The sequence below is a fragment of the Odontesthes bonariensis genome, chromosome 21 (genome assembly GCF_027942865.1).
Source record: "Odontesthes bonariensis isolate fOdoBon6 chromosome 21, fOdoBon6.hap1, whole genome shotgun sequence".
Taxonomy (NCBI): domain Eukaryota; kingdom Metazoa; phylum Chordata; class Actinopteri; order Atheriniformes; family Atherinopsidae; genus Odontesthes; species Odontesthes bonariensis.
This window is the reverse complement of record NC_134526.1, coordinates 15,124,559-15,143,122: the sequence shown is the minus strand read 5'-3', so window position 1 is coordinate 15,143,122 and position 18,564 is coordinate 15,124,559. Positions and strand designations below refer to the sequence as shown.

The 18,564-nt window shown below is 36.9% G+C and overlaps 1 protein-coding gene across 1 annotated transcript in view; it reads right to left on the bottom strand.

The window, feature by feature from the left end:
* LOC142371292 (ras-related protein Rab-26-like) overlaps positions 1–18,564 on the bottom strand; it is a 53,517-nt gene that overhangs the window by 34,348 nt on the left and 605 nt on the right. Inside the window, exon 2 of the mRNA XM_075453934.1 lies at positions 17,040–17,150. Within this exon, the coding sequence (XP_075310049.1) occupies positions 17,040–17,150 (111 nt within the window). The remainder of the gene's footprint in view (positions 1–17,039; positions 17,151–18,564) is intronic.

Sequence of the window (18,564 nt, the reverse complement as noted above, 5' to 3'; positions counted from 1 at the left end):
AGTCTTGTGATACCATCACGGTGAGGATTTTGGGCGGTTGGTCCAGTTTGATTGCTCTGATAATGCCGAAAATGTTAAGAATAAACACTAAATCAAATATACAGCAATACAGACTGAAAGAATAGATTAAGTTGGATGAAAAGCATGTATCTGAACAGCTTATAGCGTACAAGCCAGTCTACTCTGGCGGACTGAAGAATTAAGGTATAACAGATTAAAGGGTATCGATCTACTAGCTCTTACTCCACTTTTCTTTCAGAACTTTCTCAGCTTCATCACCTTAGAGGCTCAATTTGTTTTAAAAATGCACCACTCTTAGGTCAGTTTCATTCCCTAAGCTGCAACAAACCACCTGTGCACAGATGACATTTTCAAATTCAAACTACTCCCCGCAAATAAAGGTACACAGCTGAAAACGTACAATACAGATTCACTCTAAAAGCACTTCACAGGGATCATAAATTACAGATGCATGAGGAGCTTTCAGAAGGACCTGTGAAGTGTGAACCAATAAAACATTAATAGCTGCAGCATGAGGCAACTATCAGGAGAATGACGTCCACATAAAGCTCATATGAGACAAATTAATGGCATTGATGAGAATCATGAGGAAGAGGCCATGTGGTGCTGTTCCTGGGTGTCTGTGCAGCTGCTTTTGATCGCTTACTGGTACATACTGCTGCATGCACCCTATGCAAATCAAATCATTGGGGCAACAAGCCAAATAACAGCGATATCAGTGAGGCAGGTACATACACTGCAGTAAACTGACATAAACAAACATAAACATATGTACACACTCACAAATACTGCTTGGAAACATTCATTTCCATCACCCTCCTGGTCTCCTTCAGGTGTACACATTTTACTTTTTGGATTTTGAGAGATGCTTGTAAATTCACATAATTTACTTCTCTAGCCAAAAACCTGCTGCCATTTTCCAAGGCCTCAATTATCACTGAAAAGTGATGTGGCTATTTTTGTAAAAATTTATTTGGTACCTTTTGGTACTTTTTTTCTTAAATGGGAGATTAAAAGTGAAGGAAGACCAAACACTTCTTTGAGCACCATTTATGAGGCTGCAGTTGAGAAACAGACTCCATGGACAGAAGGTCAGTGGCATCCATTGAAAGCAATGCTTCCTATAGGTCACTGAAAGGCAAAATGGTCATTTTGTTTTTATTTGTTATAGTTACAATAAAAATTGAGATTAAGCAAATTGTTGCCTAAGAATTATAGGCATTTGTATTCCCCCTGAGAAAGACAACATGTACTTTTCCTTTGTTCAATACTAAGCTTTGGGGGTTTGTTAACAGTTTGAATTTGTCTTGTGTTGGAGGTGGCGAGGAAGGAGGACCCAGGTGCAGACACAAATTGGTAGCCAGAAGGTAAAATGAAAAGAAAACTATTTATTTTTAAACAAACGAAGCCAGATGACAAAAATCCAAAAGAACACTAAAAAAACCCCAAAAAACAAGGAACTGATGAAAACGACTAGAAACCGAAACCAAAACCAAGCAGCAACGACATTACGTGAGGATAACCTGTGGACAACAGAGGATCTGACAAATGCTGTGAAACTTCAGGGAGACCAAATACTGTGGGGAGTGTGATTGGTGAATGAGTGCAGCTGAGGATAAATGAACAGAGGTGAGACAGAGGAGTTCATGAGCAGGCACGAGGGAACAGAGAAAAAAAGTGAGGAACTGACAAATCCGTGACAAGACAGAAAAGACACAGATCATGACAGAATTGACTAAAAGGATTTTTTCAAACAATGAAATTCTTCTGAAGAAATATTCTTAATCTGATAGTTGTACACATATTGTACTGTACTGAGTCTTTATAATGCGACGTGAGTAAGCAAAACACTCCTAACTCTGTTTTAGAGTAGCTTGTCAGATACATTGTTCACTTTGATAGAAATGAATCATTCAGAGACATGCTGTTATTAAAAAATAGCTGAACATACTGGGTCTCCTCTATTCTTCTGGAGACTTTGTACTCAGCTTACTCAGCATTTTCAAATTACAAGACGCTATTTCACAAATGCTTGAACAAAAATGTGCTGGATATTTTCCTGGAGACTAAGATAAATCAATAAATCACATTAAGGAGGATACTAATATAAGACAACATTCGGACACTGTGGGAATAACTTATTGATGGGCTTCTTGACCCTGCAAGGTTTTAGGAAGACCAAATTTGCTGAGGCATCAACAAATTTGGCAATGTGCTGTACAATAGCAACTTTCAAATTAATCAATTCAAATAGAACAATTTTTTTTGCAATCTGTATTGATTGAGGAATTTTAGGAGAATATGTAGGGTTATGAAGTATGATTTATCTCGACAAAAAAAAAAAGAAAGAAAGGGGAAAAAAAACGCCTCTAACTGTGCAGTCGGTGTAAGAGTGGGAACCTTTTTGTTATGGACTTTCTCAATGGGGTGAAATTGAGAACAGACTAAATGAAAGAGCTGGGGGCCTTTAGCTTTTTAATACCATGAACTGCCCTGCAGCAAAAATACAGACCTCCTCGTTCTGAGAGCTTCGGTCATTATAAAGAATGCTAATCTGCCATTTTCCTCACTAAATTTCTTGATTTGTACTTGCGTGGAGTGGAAAATCTCAAATCTGACATCTTGAAGATTTAACTTCTCTCTTGCAATGAGAGGAAACTATGACCCCTCCAATTCTTTTCCCCAGGATCTCTAATAATCTGGAATGATATCAATGAAAATGGCTCCACAGCAGTTTCTACTATGTGTGTTTGTTGTGGCTATGTGTGATAATGAGTAATGATGATGAATAAACCTGTGTGGCTGAGTCCCAAAACAGAACAGGGTGTGATGAAAGCTGTTTGTTTGAGCTCAGAAATTCAATTTTTCATGTTACACTTTAGATAATGATGAAATTAACACACACACACACACGTAGGATGCACTACATCTAGAACTGTAGAGAACATACAAATGCGAGCAAAGTCCAAGCAAAAATAGCCACTAGTGAGGCTATAATAATGTCGTTCTTCCAAAGAAGTATTGTATGTGCAAATAACTGATTTCCCATTGGGCTGTGTTTTGGTAGCCTGGGCGAAAGCCGACTGTTGACTCCGTCAAACAGTCTGGAAAACCCCAAGAGGAATCCGTTCCCATGGAGGGTGGGACCTTACTCAGCAACTTAAATTCATTGGAGTTCCCTTAACCAATCAGTAATGTTTAGAAAGGACGTAGGTTATGCGCCGAGGTTCATGCTTACTCTCACAAGGCTCTAGCTAGCGAATCACGCTTCCCACATCCGCTTTCATTATACCGGTACCATTTGATAAATCAAACTTTTCCCAAAGCCAGTTGGAAGGAGAGCTACGACATCCTTGCCACTAAAAAAATTGACGAGGCATTCCCCTTGCTCTTGTTTTAATTGTATAATGCTCTCCAGAGTTGAGACAACTTCATGGATAGCTTCTAGCGTTCTTCCGTCGCCATGTTTATTTCCGCTGCGGTTGAACTACAATTATATGGACTACAATGGACTCCGTGCGTGAGTTCTGCGTCACCACTCGCAACTGTTTGCTGATTGGCAAAACACTGAGCGAACCGAGGTAGGGGGATTTGGCCAGACTATGTGCGGAGCCAAAATCTTTGGCGTCGCCAGGCTAGTGTTTTGGTACTTTGTGGCAAAAACACACGACTAAAACCAGGCTCTGTTAGGATTTGTGGATTTTCAAACGTTTGATGTTTTTTTTGTCTTGATTCTGTTTTCTTGTTTGCGTTCTTGAGTCTTTGGTTTAAATTATGATTTATTCTGTCTCGTGCTGATTTGTCTTTTCGTCCAAAGTTACTCCATGATTTTGAGTTTCTGGTCTTTTCTATGTTTTAACTATTTCTTTCTTTTCTTTTTTTTTTAACTTTGTGATTGCTCTCTGTTCTCTTCTTAGATTGTATTTTGTTTGAACTTATACTCTGAATTGGGATTTTAGATTCTTGTTCTGGTCATTACTCCTAGTTATCCTCAATTCCCCTGTTTTGGTGATTAGCTCCACTTCCACACCTGTCTTCAACTCAATCAGTCTCAGCTGCAGCCACTTCCTCATTAGTTCTCCCTTCAGTATTTATACTCCTTTGGTGAGTTCAGTCTGCTAGAGTCTTGCTGTTACAACCTCTGAGTCATGTGCCAGAGGCTATTCTTTGCACATCTGTTTTGTTTTTATGGTTTATTTTTGTATTAAGTCTTTTTTGTTTTTGTTTTCTCAGTGTTAGTTTATGGTTTTCTGGCTCAGCTACATTTTTGGTTAAAGTTTCTTAAAATACAGTTTTTATCCGCCACCAGTCAGTTGATCTGCATTTTGGTTCTCATCTCTCCACCATTCACAAATCATTACAGAATGCCATGAAAAAAATAAAAATGCAGTCATTTGAAATGCATGTAAATCTGATAAGTAGAAATTAGTATAAAAGTAAAGGGGAAAAAAAAAAAGGTAATTTTGAATTTGGTGCTACATACTAGCAAAGTGTTTTCCTATTCTATAGGATCTCCTTTGTTATATTCAGTCACGGTTTATGTGACTCGTCATATTTTAGGTTTTCATTTAATTCTGTTCTCATTTCCATGTGTTGTATTCTATAGGTTCTCTGTATCATTTTAAATGGATCTTGATTTTATGGTCCTTTGGTTAAGTTCTCTTCTTGTTGTATTCCAGAGTGTGTTCCCTGATTTTCCGTTAAGGCTCCTACACAAAGTCCACCGCAAGCTACCATGTGGAACAAGTTTTCAATAAAATTTTTATTATATAGCTGCAAATTACAATCTTATCTTATGGCACTTCAAAGATACAATTCATTTCAAACCAATTAGAATCCAATTCATTTGGGAGGTGACAGTGCTTACCACCACACCACCATGCAGCCCATCATAATCCAATCAAATCCAATTAATTATAATCCACATTTATCCAATTCATGAATACAAAGCCAGTTTGAAAAAAAAGGAAACCAAGTGATAGCACAGAACCTCTCTTCGATCCACCCCCTGTCCTGAGTGTGCACAAGGCGACAGTGGAAAGAAAAAACTCCCTTTTAACAGGAAGAAACCTCTGGAAGAACCACACACAGGAAAGGTGGCCATTTCTGAGTCACCTGAGCCATCCCTAATTATTAAGCTTTGTCAAAAAGGAAAGTTTTAAGCCAGATCTTAGACGTAGAGAGGGTGTCTGCTTCACAGATGTATACTGGCAACTAGTTCCTAGGCCTAAAAACTGAAGGCCCTGCCTCCCGTTCTATTTTTAGACAAGTAAAGGTTTACAAGTAAACCTGCAGTATGTGAGCTAATTGCTCTGGAAAATACTACACCACGAGATCTGTAAGGTCTGATAGAGTTTGGTCATTGAGGGCTTTATATGTAATGAGAATAATTTCAAATTATATTCTGAATTTGACAGGGAGCCAATGAGAAGCTAAACCTGGAGAAATGTTATCTCTCCTGCTAGTTTCCTCAGAACTCTGGCTGCAGTATTTTGGTTCAGCTGGTAGACTTGCATAGATTTTTTTTTGGACAGCCTAATAATAAAGAATTAGAGTGGTCTCATCTTGAAGTAAAAAATGCATGGACCAGTTTTTCTGCAAGACTCTAAAACAGGATCTTCCTAATTTTGGCAATATTACTAAGGTGAAAGAAGGTAGTCCTTCTTTGTAACTTGTTTTATGTGCGTCAAGTGACAGGTCCTGGTCAAAAAATACTCCAAGGTTCCTCACTGTAGTAGTAGAATCCAAGGAAATGGTATCTAGAGTAAGTATGTAACTAGACAGTTTGTCATTGAAGCTCTTGGGTCCAAAGGCTACAATTTCAGTTTTGTCTGAATTTAGGAGCAGAAAATTCTGAGTCATCCAGGTCTTTGTCTTTATGACAGATCAGTTTTAAAAGAATCGTTATTGCTTTCATCTGCGAGTTAATTTATTCAATCATTTAGCCTTCGTAGCTGTGAAGTAACTTTGCAATACAACTGAAAAATTGCTTCATAAATCAAATAAGAGTAAAAAACATGTTCAAATAAGTATTACTCTTTTTCATCACTGTTAAAAAATATCCTATAATTTTTTTTTTGGTATTCATTTCCATTACCATCTGTTTTGCATTATTTGTCAAGTGATGCTTCAGTATTCCAACTATTCCCTCCACATCTCTTTAATTCAACGGTTAAATATTCATGGTGCTCCTCAGGGTTTACCTCTTTAGATTCCAGTGACATTAGGGCAGCAGGTGGTAAAGCTGCTTCTCATTAATAACAAACACCTCCCATGGCAATGTAAACACCAGCCCAATACTTTTAATATCGTGAGGAGCAACGCTTATATATGAACATGACAAAATAGTTCTGTGTCAGTAGAGAACAAGATATGACTGGAAAAACTAGAGACAATTGATAAAAATGGCTTCAAGGTCACATATAACCCCATTTTCATTTTGGTAGTGTGCTTTTCCCCCTGGCACTGTAGCACCCAATTCATCTTAATTCAATTTATTGTTGAAGCAGAAAAAACATCACTGCCACTTGCTGGCATGATCATGCTTGGCACTTTAATTGCACCCTCTCAGAGAAGGCAGGCTGGCAGGCAGACAAACTGGCAAGCAGGAGAGTGGATAATGGAGAAATCAGTCAACCATCCCTCCACCAAACAAAGAAAGTGCTGAAGCTGGACATAAGTGAAAGATAGTGGGGCCATGGACTGTCAGTGACATCCACACCGACATCAGATATATTGAAGAGGAGAGGAAGGTTTCAAACAGAGGAACAAATCATCAAGCAATGCTTCATTTTTGTGATGCGTTTCATCCTCTTGCCGCTTCTCTCCCTGCTGTCTTATTTCCCCTCTCTTCTCATGACTCCCTATTAAAAAGGTGCATGGCAGACACGTCGACAGACCCCTAACAGGCTTATCATGACAGTTTTGACTTTCAAAATACTTTCAAACTCAGATTCCAGTTTTTGAAGACTTGTAAAAGGAAAAGGCTATGTCTGTTTTCACGTCAGCAGAACTTGCTGCGCATTGAGGATTTAAACCTACATTAAAGGCAGACAGCAGGAAGTTAAGTAAGAGATGAAGCAAATTATTTTACCCCCCTAAACCTGTGCATCCAAATTACCTCAAAGCAGTGAAATTGACTTTTTGTTCTGTCATTAGTTTCATTTGAATCCAAATTGATCTACAAATTCATGTAAAAAGTTACCCCATTAACCAAATTTTTGCACATGGGGAAAATCAAAGGTCAGGTATTTCATAATATCAAAGCAAAATTACTGTCAAAGTATGCAAATGGAATTGAATTAAAGTTAATCTAGTTTTAAACTCTAACAGAGAGCAGCAATGAAGAGATGACTAACATCCACTTGTTGCATGACTCACTCTCTAAACCATCTTAAAATGATTACCTCATGTTTGTTGGAACAAAGCAATTTAGTAAATTACAGACACTTCAACATATAATAATGCACTCAAAGAAAAAAAAAAAAGCCTGTACGATGTCCGCTATGACATTTACATTAAAGACAGAAGTCAAAGAAAGCCCAGTTAGAGTTTGGAGGTGTATGAACACACACAACTACAAATGCACGCTAATGAACACACTGTTAGATATGAAAGTAGAGTGATTCATACCATGATTGTCATCATTTAATCTATTTCAGAGAGCCATCACTGAGGACGGACTGGCTCATGACTCAACAGGGCAGGATGAGGGCTCAGCCACTGAACATGTTGTGCATGTCCAAGTTGAGTCCCACACTAGTGCTGCAAATGACGATTACCTTAATTTTTGATGATCATTTTCTTATAGATGCATCTATAAATCACAGATGGTGATGCATACTCTGAAAAATGCCCAACGCATCGTTTCAGAAAACGTACTTTTTATTATGAAAACATCTAAGAAATGTGTAAAAGTACTTTGGCATTTCTCTAAATGACCACTATCAGTGTTACATTTCCTATAGAATCCTGCATTTTTAAATTAAATGTAAGAATAGCTAAAAATGAATTTACACTGTTTTATACTGATGGAGAGCTAACAAGTAAAACCTTAATCTGTATGGTAGCTAATGATAATACAGAAGCAGAGATTAGTGAAGTAAAAAGAACAAAATGTAGTCCTCAGATAGAATGAAAAACAAGTATAAAGAATCTTACATTTTCTTCAACAATTAAATAAAAAGTTACACATCAACTTTATTATGCTGTGTCAATCAGTTATCTCAATTAATCTTTGTAGCTCTGTTCCACATAACAACTGCCTTGATTAACAGTGTAAATTATGATTAGCATGCTTATCTTATGTTTGATTTTTTTTACATTCCTTTTTTAAAACTTTATACACTGGACCAAAAACCCTGAGTTTAACAAACAGAATCCCTGCACATTAGCACACTGACTCATTCTGAAACATGGCAACTGGAAGACAGACGGTGCCAGTTTACACAACGTTTTATGTTTCAACAGTGATGGAAGAGATCTTGTTAATAATGCCTGGCTCTAGAGAGAGAGAAGCATCATGAAAACTGTCAGCCGGAACCTTTCCTGGTTCATTAACAATTTCCACATCTACTGAGCTTTGCTATCATCGTGTGTGTTTATTTCTGTGTGTACATGTGTGAGTCTATCATTGCTAAATGTGCTGCATAATGTGCAGCTGAAATAAACAGAATGGAAACCATACCATTGTATCAGTTTAAGATTGAACACAAGCCAGACAGACACTTACTTATCAATGAAAGGATTTATATTTCATAAAAAGGTTTATTGTCCTTACATTTAAATGTACTTTGACGCTCCTAAATTTTTTTTATGCAAGGACATTTCACTTTTTACTTGGACACATGAATAGTATACTGTATCCTCCTCAGTTTTTTCCATTATAGCAATATAGCCATTAGCAGGTGACTATTAAGCACATTTTCAGCCTATTTATATATCGAGATGTTATCAGTACTATAAACCACACAAGCGTTGTTCAGTTTTCCAGTGTAACCGAAAAACCCTGTTTACTGAATGCTGACCAAGCCACAAAGAAAACAGCTCCTGTGAGGAATGACACAATACAGAGGGAAAACAGCCTCAGGATTATGAGGGTCAGAGGTCAGGCGTGAAATCAATATTCACAGATCCAGTTTCAGCTCGAATGACAAAAGAACACAAACAATCTCGTAGAAAACTGTTGCCTCTTTGAACACGAAAGCGGTACGTTTCTAATGAATTAATTAATTGAAAGGCAGACACCATATTGTATGCTGAGCATATTTAATTTAAAAAACAAACAAAATACAGCTTATAAACTTACGTACAGTAAAAATAAGAAAATAGACATGTTGTAATACTGTGTGGCAAAGAAAGGTAACATGGTAAGTGTTGGATGTAGAAAAAGCAGGCAAGAGTAAAGGTGTGTGACTTTGGCAAAGGCCAAATTTAGTATAAATGATTTAATAAGGTTAATTATTATAGTCTCAATTAGGAATGGACAATAATTTTCAAATAATTATTATATTACAAGAAACTCAATATATTTTGCTACCATTGCCTCGATATGAGTCGGTAAAATCTTGTTTTAAAGGCACCTGGTACTTTTGTTACTAACACCACATGGTGGCAGTAATGCACCAAGATGTTCATCAACCACTGTGACACAACAACAGAAGAGTTTTCACTTTTGCCAGGCTCCGGTACAATGTGTACTGCAAAGCCAAACATCAAACTTTCAAAAAGTTTTGTTCAAATCTCCTTAAAAAATACAAACAAAATGTAAGTCTAGTGCCAACTGCCAGGTGAAGCTAGCGTACCAGTCTGCCATGGATATTTGAGTGGGAAGCTCCCAGCACACATTTTTCACTATTGTTTTACACTATAATTATTATAGCCTTGCATCATAAAAGAATGTGATTGTAAAATCAACACAGGTATATGTGTGTGTATAAGCATGGGTGCAGTAAGAGGGATGTGGGTTAAAGGTGATGCAGTGGTATAATTTGAAAAATAGTTTAATTTTTAATTCAATGTGATTTTGAATACTATTTTCACTTAAAGAAGCACATTGCCTCGTCCTAATCACTTCTCTAAACTCTTTGTCAACAAAGCACACTGCTGGTTTGGCAAATGCTTAAGCTTAAGATGGGGAATAAACAGCATCACTACCTTGTGATTAGCAGGGTTTCCACTGCCATTTTTTTTATGATTAGGTTATTAAGTTAGGTAACTACTTCATCTAGTAAATTTGAACAGTCACCCTCTTGCAACAGCAGACTAGTTTATTTGCCTCAAACCAAACAAAGTGTCTGATTCAGATTTGTTTTGCTTGTCAATCAAAACCAGCTACTGATAATTTGCAACTGTCTTGGCTCATTCAGCAACAAAAAACCAGATGGCAATGGCCAAAATCTCAACTTCAGGTCTTGCAGCTGTTTTGGTGTCATAGGAACCAACAACATATAAGGTGTATTCTCCTATTCTTCCAATTTCAAGTGTGCAACATTTAGACAAATCTACTGGGAGCAAAGTAATGTTTAAAAGAATAATCTTGTTAATTAGCTGTATGTGTAGTGGTTTCACATGAGACATCACACAAAGAAAGTTCCTCGTTCCAATTTCAGCTGGAGCCTTTCTGTAAAAAGTCTGCATGTTTTCCCTGTCCTCTTGTCATCCAAAGATATGCGAGCTATTTGGTGATTCTAAATTGACCAAGTGTGAGCAGAAGGTTTGGATTGTTCTGAAAGCAGTCTGCCATGTTGCACTCTCTGTTTCAGCAGTAGCCCAGAGTAGACAAACCAGAAGCCAGTGGTTTGTTTAAACATGGGACTTCCCAGATGGTTCTGTAAAACTATCAAGCACATAAGGATTAAAACAAAAAATGATTTAGGCCCAATACTTAACTAAAATAATACAAAGAGAGCAGATCCTATTTTATTACTTCATGAAAAATATATGAGCATTTTGAATTTGATGCCAGTTACAAGTTAGCAAAGGGGCAATGAAGACTGGAAAGATTGGGTAATGCTAAACCGAATAAAAAGAAACCAGGTTGAACACCTCATACCCAATTACGTTAATTGGCAACAGACTGGCAAAAGTTTAAAAAAAAAAAATAGGGGAGGACCTCCCAAGATCCTTGGAGCATCATTATAGCCCAATATATGGAGGAATATGCTGAACTTATTCACCCCTGTTTTTGTCTTTCAAAGACATGTTGAAAGTGTCCACAGCCATGTGTTGTTCCTGTGTCACTTAGACAAGAATATTTATAGAAAATCTGACCCCTCAGTGATCCTGTAACATCCTTCCTATCTCTTTACTTTCTGAAACTGCAGACGGAACATGCACATACAATTATCAACACAATCTTGGACACTGCCTGTAAAATAAGACCAGACATATATGAATTATTCAACAAGTATTTTTCTCTTCACGGATAGATAAAAGGACAAATTCTACAGTAAATCGATCCCGGCTGATGACTAATGTAATAAACAAATTGGCCAAAGACGATGAAGGTCACTGGACACACGTGCAACAACACTTTCAGATTCTGTAGCTGATCCATTAGTTTGAGTGTAGAAAGAAATGACTAAATGCTCTATTTTGTCAAGGAAAGTCCTCCTGTTAGAAACAGTTGGCAGTTAGTTAATCAAATAATTTTGAACTGTCTTCCCATTGTATTGTCCAGCCCGACAACGAGCAAGAAGACAACATGACAAGGAATGTATTAAAATGCACGAATAGGGATGAAATGCATCTCCATTTTCAGTTATTTCAAAATCAGACGAAATGTTGAGTGGAGATTCAGCAGTTGCCTGATTCATAGCCCCCACCTCCGCATACATATTAAGTGAAACCAAAAATAACATCAGAGGAAAGTGAAATCAATGGGGTAGTCTGTTATGTATGAAACTCCCCTGCTGTGATTAAAATGGAAACTTGGTTTTATATACGTCAGCCTTACTGATGAGCTGTTAATCTCCAACAAGTGACACACAGGGGTCAGTGTCATTAGTGAGACTTTTGTTTGTTATCAGGCACTAACTGGTCGTGCCATCAATGGAAACCATCTATTTTTCCATCTTTTATTAATAGATTATTATTCAATTATATCCAGATCACCTAAAACATTGCCAGTTTTACAAATATTTCTCCCAAATAATGGAATGATGATTTAAAAATGGTTCAGATGCCTTATGAACCTTTTTTTTAAAAAAAAAAACAAAGGCTATCACTAAACTGCTGTATCTATTTTTTGGAAAATGTTTGTACTCAGTCTCATGGAAATCCACTTTATACACATTTCACTTAAAGTCACCAATGTTGGCTTAATGGTGGAACCAGAGTAAAAGCCAGGGTCAGCTGGACTCAATAGGAACCATACATTTTATTTTTTTTTGCTAACTTTTAAGGCATCCCATAAATAGCTGGTCATTCTGGATGGCACACACTGCTTGCAGTTACTACTGTGTGTGTTTTGCCACCTACAATGCAGTAAATCTTTCCTTTGTGCCTGTAGCTCAAAAAGGCCCTTGTAATGTTGCAAAGCTAAAGCTAGACAGTGTGATTAAGGTTGTGGGGACAGTACAGTCTACAAATAGGGCAACTTAAATTAGTATGCTAGATGGGATCCATGTCTCTTAAACCTGCCAGGGACATTTTATGGATCGCAAGAGTGCTCTAAGTAAATCACTGGAGAACTGAAACCGCATTGTGATGTTGCATCTGTTGTGGATTGTGGAGTTTGGTTTGTGCTAACGGTAAGAAAGACATTTATCCTTTCTTGGGATACATGCCAACGACTGAGTAAATTCTTCCTTTCCAAGAATTGATTAAACCCACAAAAATCCTCTCAGTTCATCAAACTCACACCTTTGTTTTTGTGTATACAAAAACGATCTCTTTACGCACTAAATGCATGGGAACCTTTCTTAAAGTACTCGATTATAATATATATAACTTTACTTTCTTTTAAATCTATGTGTGCATGGTTATTATGACACACACCAGTGTTTGTTTCGGAAGAAAAACACAGAAAGAAAAGGTTGATTTTCAAGTATATCAGAAATAATATAAAGGGTTGTTGGAGTACTTTCACTAATTAGCTCCTCTCTGAGGATCTGTGTTTTGCTGCTTTGTCTTTGCATGATTCCTCCTCCATTTATTTTTTGTTAATTATTCTTTCTTATTATTATTATTCTTAATCAAGTCTGAATGTCTTCAGACTTTGTTTCCAAATAAAGAAATATAGAACCCAGGAACGAGACAGAGACAAATGTTCCTCACTAGGAGATGTTGTTTTTCTGTAAACAATATTTGGAAATCATTATACTTATAGCTTAGATAAAACCTCTCTGCCACTAATTGAAACTGTGGCATTGAGTTGGTAGTGAGAAAAACAATACTCCCTTCAGGCTACGACATTTAAAAGAATAAACAACAAATCAAACTTTATTTCATCCAGAAATATGCATGAAATACAAAAAAAAGGACTCGAAGGAGGGAATAAAAATCAAGCAAACTTTCAGTTTGATGAATGCATAAAATTACAGCTGATATGGGTCTGTCAGTGCGGGAAAATATGATTGCATTAGACTGATGTACTGTATATTGACTGAGATGTCAAATATTTCGAGAGATTAGTATTTATCTCTATCATTCTGAACTTTTGAGGAAGTATTGAGCACTGAGAAGAGCTCTCCCTTTTTTTCAAAAATAAATATGAGGACCACCACAGGACAAAAAAATAACTGAAATTGCCAAAGTGTCAAGTGAATACCAAGTGTGCTCCATGGCTAAAATTTGTCCACAACACAATGACCCTATTTTGACATTTTGACATCAGCTAAAATCTGAAATGCCCAACTGTTTTGCACTAAACTGGCTGAGCTTCAGACATAGAAAACAGCCAATTAAAAGTGTGTTATATGTTAAAGTGCTTGAAAAACACAGTGAAATTTGAATTGTTAATTAGGGCCAATAAGCGGAAAATATATTTTTTACAAGGCAATGGGGAAATTGGAACGATTCTTTAATGTCATCCATGTACCTCTTAATGATGTGATAGAGTTGCCAACTGTTTCCACTATCTTGACAAACTAATGGGAAAACTAATGATGCAGGCTTCTTCCTGAAACAATGTTTTTGGATTAGTTTCTCTTCATTTAAACACTAAACAATGAACAATGTCTCGGAATAAACTTTTTTTTTGTTTTTGGCGGCTTCATGGATCACTTTTCTTAATTTGTTTTTTGTTTTAAATAGATGTGGTTAACTAAATCCAAATGAATTACATTTGCACAGTGATATTATGAATGACTATTTGTCATTCTGTAATGAAACAAATTCTTGATTAAGTACCAGATAAATCTGAAATTCATAATCTAATATGCCATCCTATTACTTTTCCATGGCAAAGATCTAGCCCTTTATTTGTGCCCTGCAAACAAGAACTTAATAAAGAAACTAGCAGGGAGGAATCATTTTATTAGTCAATGCTGATTTTTCATTCATAACTCCTAAAGATATTCATCTTGTTTTTTTTGGAACTTTTGAAGCTGAAGATTTGGTGCAATATGACAAGGTGCTTGATAGAAATTAAATAACAATGAGAAAAAATAGTGAATTAAATGAACTTTCAATATTCAGCTGCCATGATTAAACAGTGAGTTGCAGCATTAAAAACACATCAGAACCTTTTTTCACTAAAATACAAAAACTAATAAAAAAAAAAAAAGTCACCTGTACCCACCTGATGGCTTTCATAAAAAGCGTGTGACCTGTTGATTGAGGCCAAAAAAGAGCACTCAAACTCAAAAGCCTAGAACTCTGGGTCACACAAGGTGGATAAAGAAAATTTCTGACCTTTGGTCCATCAAGTCATCCGCAAATCGATTAGCACTGGACTACCATGGCAACTGTTGACCTGGAAGCACTAACTCTATTCTCTGCTTCTGTGGCTTGTAATGTACCATGAACAAAAACACAGAAGTCATTACTTTTATACAAACATGTTCTTTTTTGGGTTTATTAAGTCATAACAGAATCATTTGAAAAGCTCCAGAACTGTGAAAACTGAGTCTCAGTAATTTACATTTTATCATTTAGTTCCATTAAACCTTTCATATGCAACAAAATGGGGTGGCGGTGGAGATTTATAAAGATAATAAGTTTGCACATTATCTGGAAATCAATGATAATATCTGTAGTATAAACAGTGTGCCAATGTTTGACTCATTAGGTAATGGAGGAGAACTTGCATAAAATGAATCTAATTTGTACTAAGACATTGGCACAAATGTGCTGCAGAACCATATAAAGTAAGCTCTAACTTTTATTAGTGATAAATAATAACTGCACCTGCCATATTTAGACTCTGAACAGTAATATCAGTCAGTAACATTTGAATGATATTAGATATATTAAGTCTGCCCAAATAATCAGTGTATTTTATAATTAAATGGAAAAGAAGAGTTATTTTTGCATCAAGACTTGCTACGTACATGTTAAGCCTAACAATGCACTAAAGCAGCTCTGTAATCCCGAGAACATGTTGAGGTTTAAATGAGATGAGACTACAGGAAACAACAGGGGAAAGAAAACATGGCATCTCACTGGAGCTTTGAAGTGGGAACCATATCAATCTCTCATATGGAGCTAATTGCCTTTCTTTCACATAAACAAATCGGTCTTTTCTAAAAATAGCAATCAGTCCCTGTCTGTTGCTCCATCTCCACAGGATGAAACCAAAAAAAAAACAAGATCCCTCATGTTCGCTTATTCAACAAAGGCCTGGTCTCTCGACTCATTAAACTAACTCAATGTTTATACAATTTATGCAGTTTATTAAGAGGGCTATTGAAATGAATGTAATCATAAATTATACTGTGTCTATCTATTCATTATACACTTGTGAACATTGGAAGGTGACACTGGATGTGAAGATACTCATGAGTTCAGGGGGATTTATTTCACTTTTATAGAAAAACTGTACTTTTAACAAGAAACTTGCTCAGAGAAGAGTCAGTGCCTTGAGGGTGATAATGAAATCATACATGTCATACTGCTCTGCACCACACTGCAATTAAATAATGAGTCAACATGACAAAAGAGCAAACTGAGCAGTGTTTTGTGTTTTTTCCTTCATTAGTAGCAAATTTAGCAGGCAGAGAGCTGATGAAGGCCTTCCCTTTGCTTAGATAGGCCTAAATTTGCATCAGCACAACAGAGTGTTATAAGATACGTTACATAAGTAAATAAGTCAACGGCTCATCCGCCTACAAACTCATCCAACCCACACACAAGGATGTAAAGTGGTTGGATACTTTAGTTCAGCACACACGTGCACATGCAGTGGTGGTCTGTGTGTCTCCAAAGAGTGTAATTCACTATTTAATTTGATTTTACAAACTTTAGAATTAATCATAACTTTATTTTCATTAAAAAAGTAATAATAATAATAATTTGGTTTCAGATTGGATAATTCTATTGCAAATATAATTCATAAGCCAGATGATATATCATCTGGCTTATGAATTATATATTTTGCATTTACTTTGCATTTACTTATAAGTAAATGAAAACATAGAAAGTCGGTGTATGCATGTTCAAGGTGATTTAGGTTTATTACATATTAACAAAACAAACATGGCTGACACAAAATGTCTCAGCTAAGCTTTATTGGATGCACCTCATGGACAAACACCTGAATGTGAAAATTAAAAAGGATGAACACATTATTTCCTGGCTATCCATGTGGGACCATGAAACTGGCACATGATAGACACTCTTATCGCCCAAGGAGGATAAAAAAAACTAAAGCATAATTTAAGAAATCAATATCTATCCTCTGACACAGGAAATACTCAAAGCTCTGGGGCTTGTAAAGACATGGAATGCCTGTGGAAAGAATCCCATTAGAGCGTGGCCTTGTTTTCCCAAAGCTACTAAACCTATAAGCGTGTATGAAAGTGCACGTAAATGGGGAATTTGTGTGATTGGTTCTTGACCCATTGATTTAAGCTCACCCTAAAGTCGATTCCCACAGTGGAAATGAAGCTGCCTGCAAGGAAAGCTCCATCTTTGAAACGAACCAGCAGACAGGTTTTCCCCACACCAGAGTCTCCAACCAGCATCACCTACACAGGAAACCAATGAAGTCCAAAATTCAATTGAAAATGACAAGGTCTAAAGTGCTAAACTAGTGCAACCAAAGTTGGGAAGAATAAAACTTAAGATTTGCATAAATCAAATAACAATAATAAAAACCCAGAGCTGAGGGAGCTGTTGCTCATATTCTAATCATACATCAGTGTGTGTCGTTTGTCCTCAGAACATTTGAATCATTCTGCTAAATTAGTCTGTGTTTTGGTGTTTGGCCAGTGAAGAGAGTGTGAATGAGTGTAACTTCTCATAATGGCCACTGGTGGATGTCCTCAGACAGTTCCTGTAGTTGTGTGCTTTTAGTGAACAAACATACATTGCTGTGCTTCTTTCCAGCCAACTGTACATGTATTTATTTTCAACTGTGATTAGGTTAAAGGTTTGATGTGATTACAGTTATCTGGTTAGCTGAGGGACTGTGGGACCTAGATATGGAAATCAAAAGTGCCTCCTGGGTCCACAAAGGAAGCAGACAGCAGATGAAAGACACAGGAAGGAGAATGAAGGGACACACAGTAACAGGGTCAATAAACAGACACAGAAGGTTGCAAGTTAGTCTGAGGATGATGCTCTCTGTTTTCCCTCTGCTGCCAACTTCTTTTGTTTTTCGTTTCGATGCAGATCAGTTTCTTCAATGACTTGCAGGACAATAGTCACAGGTAGTAGAAAGCAGTGAAACACTGCACATTGACCTACAAATAGCAAGATAATTGGAGAAAAAAAAAACGAGTGGGACATGTTATTTTTAGAAAGGCTAATCTGTAAATGATTTCCTCAAAGCTACAAGTTGGATTTTTATCCAGTTAGTTTTGCAGAATCAAACAGAGTATTACACAAAAAAGAATTTGTAAAAAGCTTTTTTTGCTACTTGTCAGATCACATAACCAAGTGAAAACAAAGCTGGCATGCGGCAGGTATCTATCAATTTGTGGCAAGGTAAAAGCCCTGGTGTGTCTCCCAAGGAAAAGCGGAGGAGATCTTTTTATATAATTTGCCAAGACCAGACTAATTCAAAGGGATCTATTAACTAATTAAGTTAATTAGTTGAAACAATCAGTTCTTCCACAAAAGGAGCAACACAAAGACATTAATGGACTTGCTGCCTGCATCAGAAACACATAGTATGGAACAAGTCACTTGAAGTGTTTCGGGAGAAGCCAAACAATGAGAATCTGTGGCTGGGAATTTGTGTCAGTGTGAAGTGGCAGCTCTCTACTCAGACATGAGCTCACATGATGCAACCTGGGCTACTGAGGAGAAGATTTGTTCAAACGGTTGCACAGACCGATTCAATGATGTGTGTGCTGGCCACTGTAGTGCAATGTGGACCTTTCCTGTTTGAAGATGGTCTACTGAGAAAGCTGCAGTCATGAGCGTGCATAAAGCATA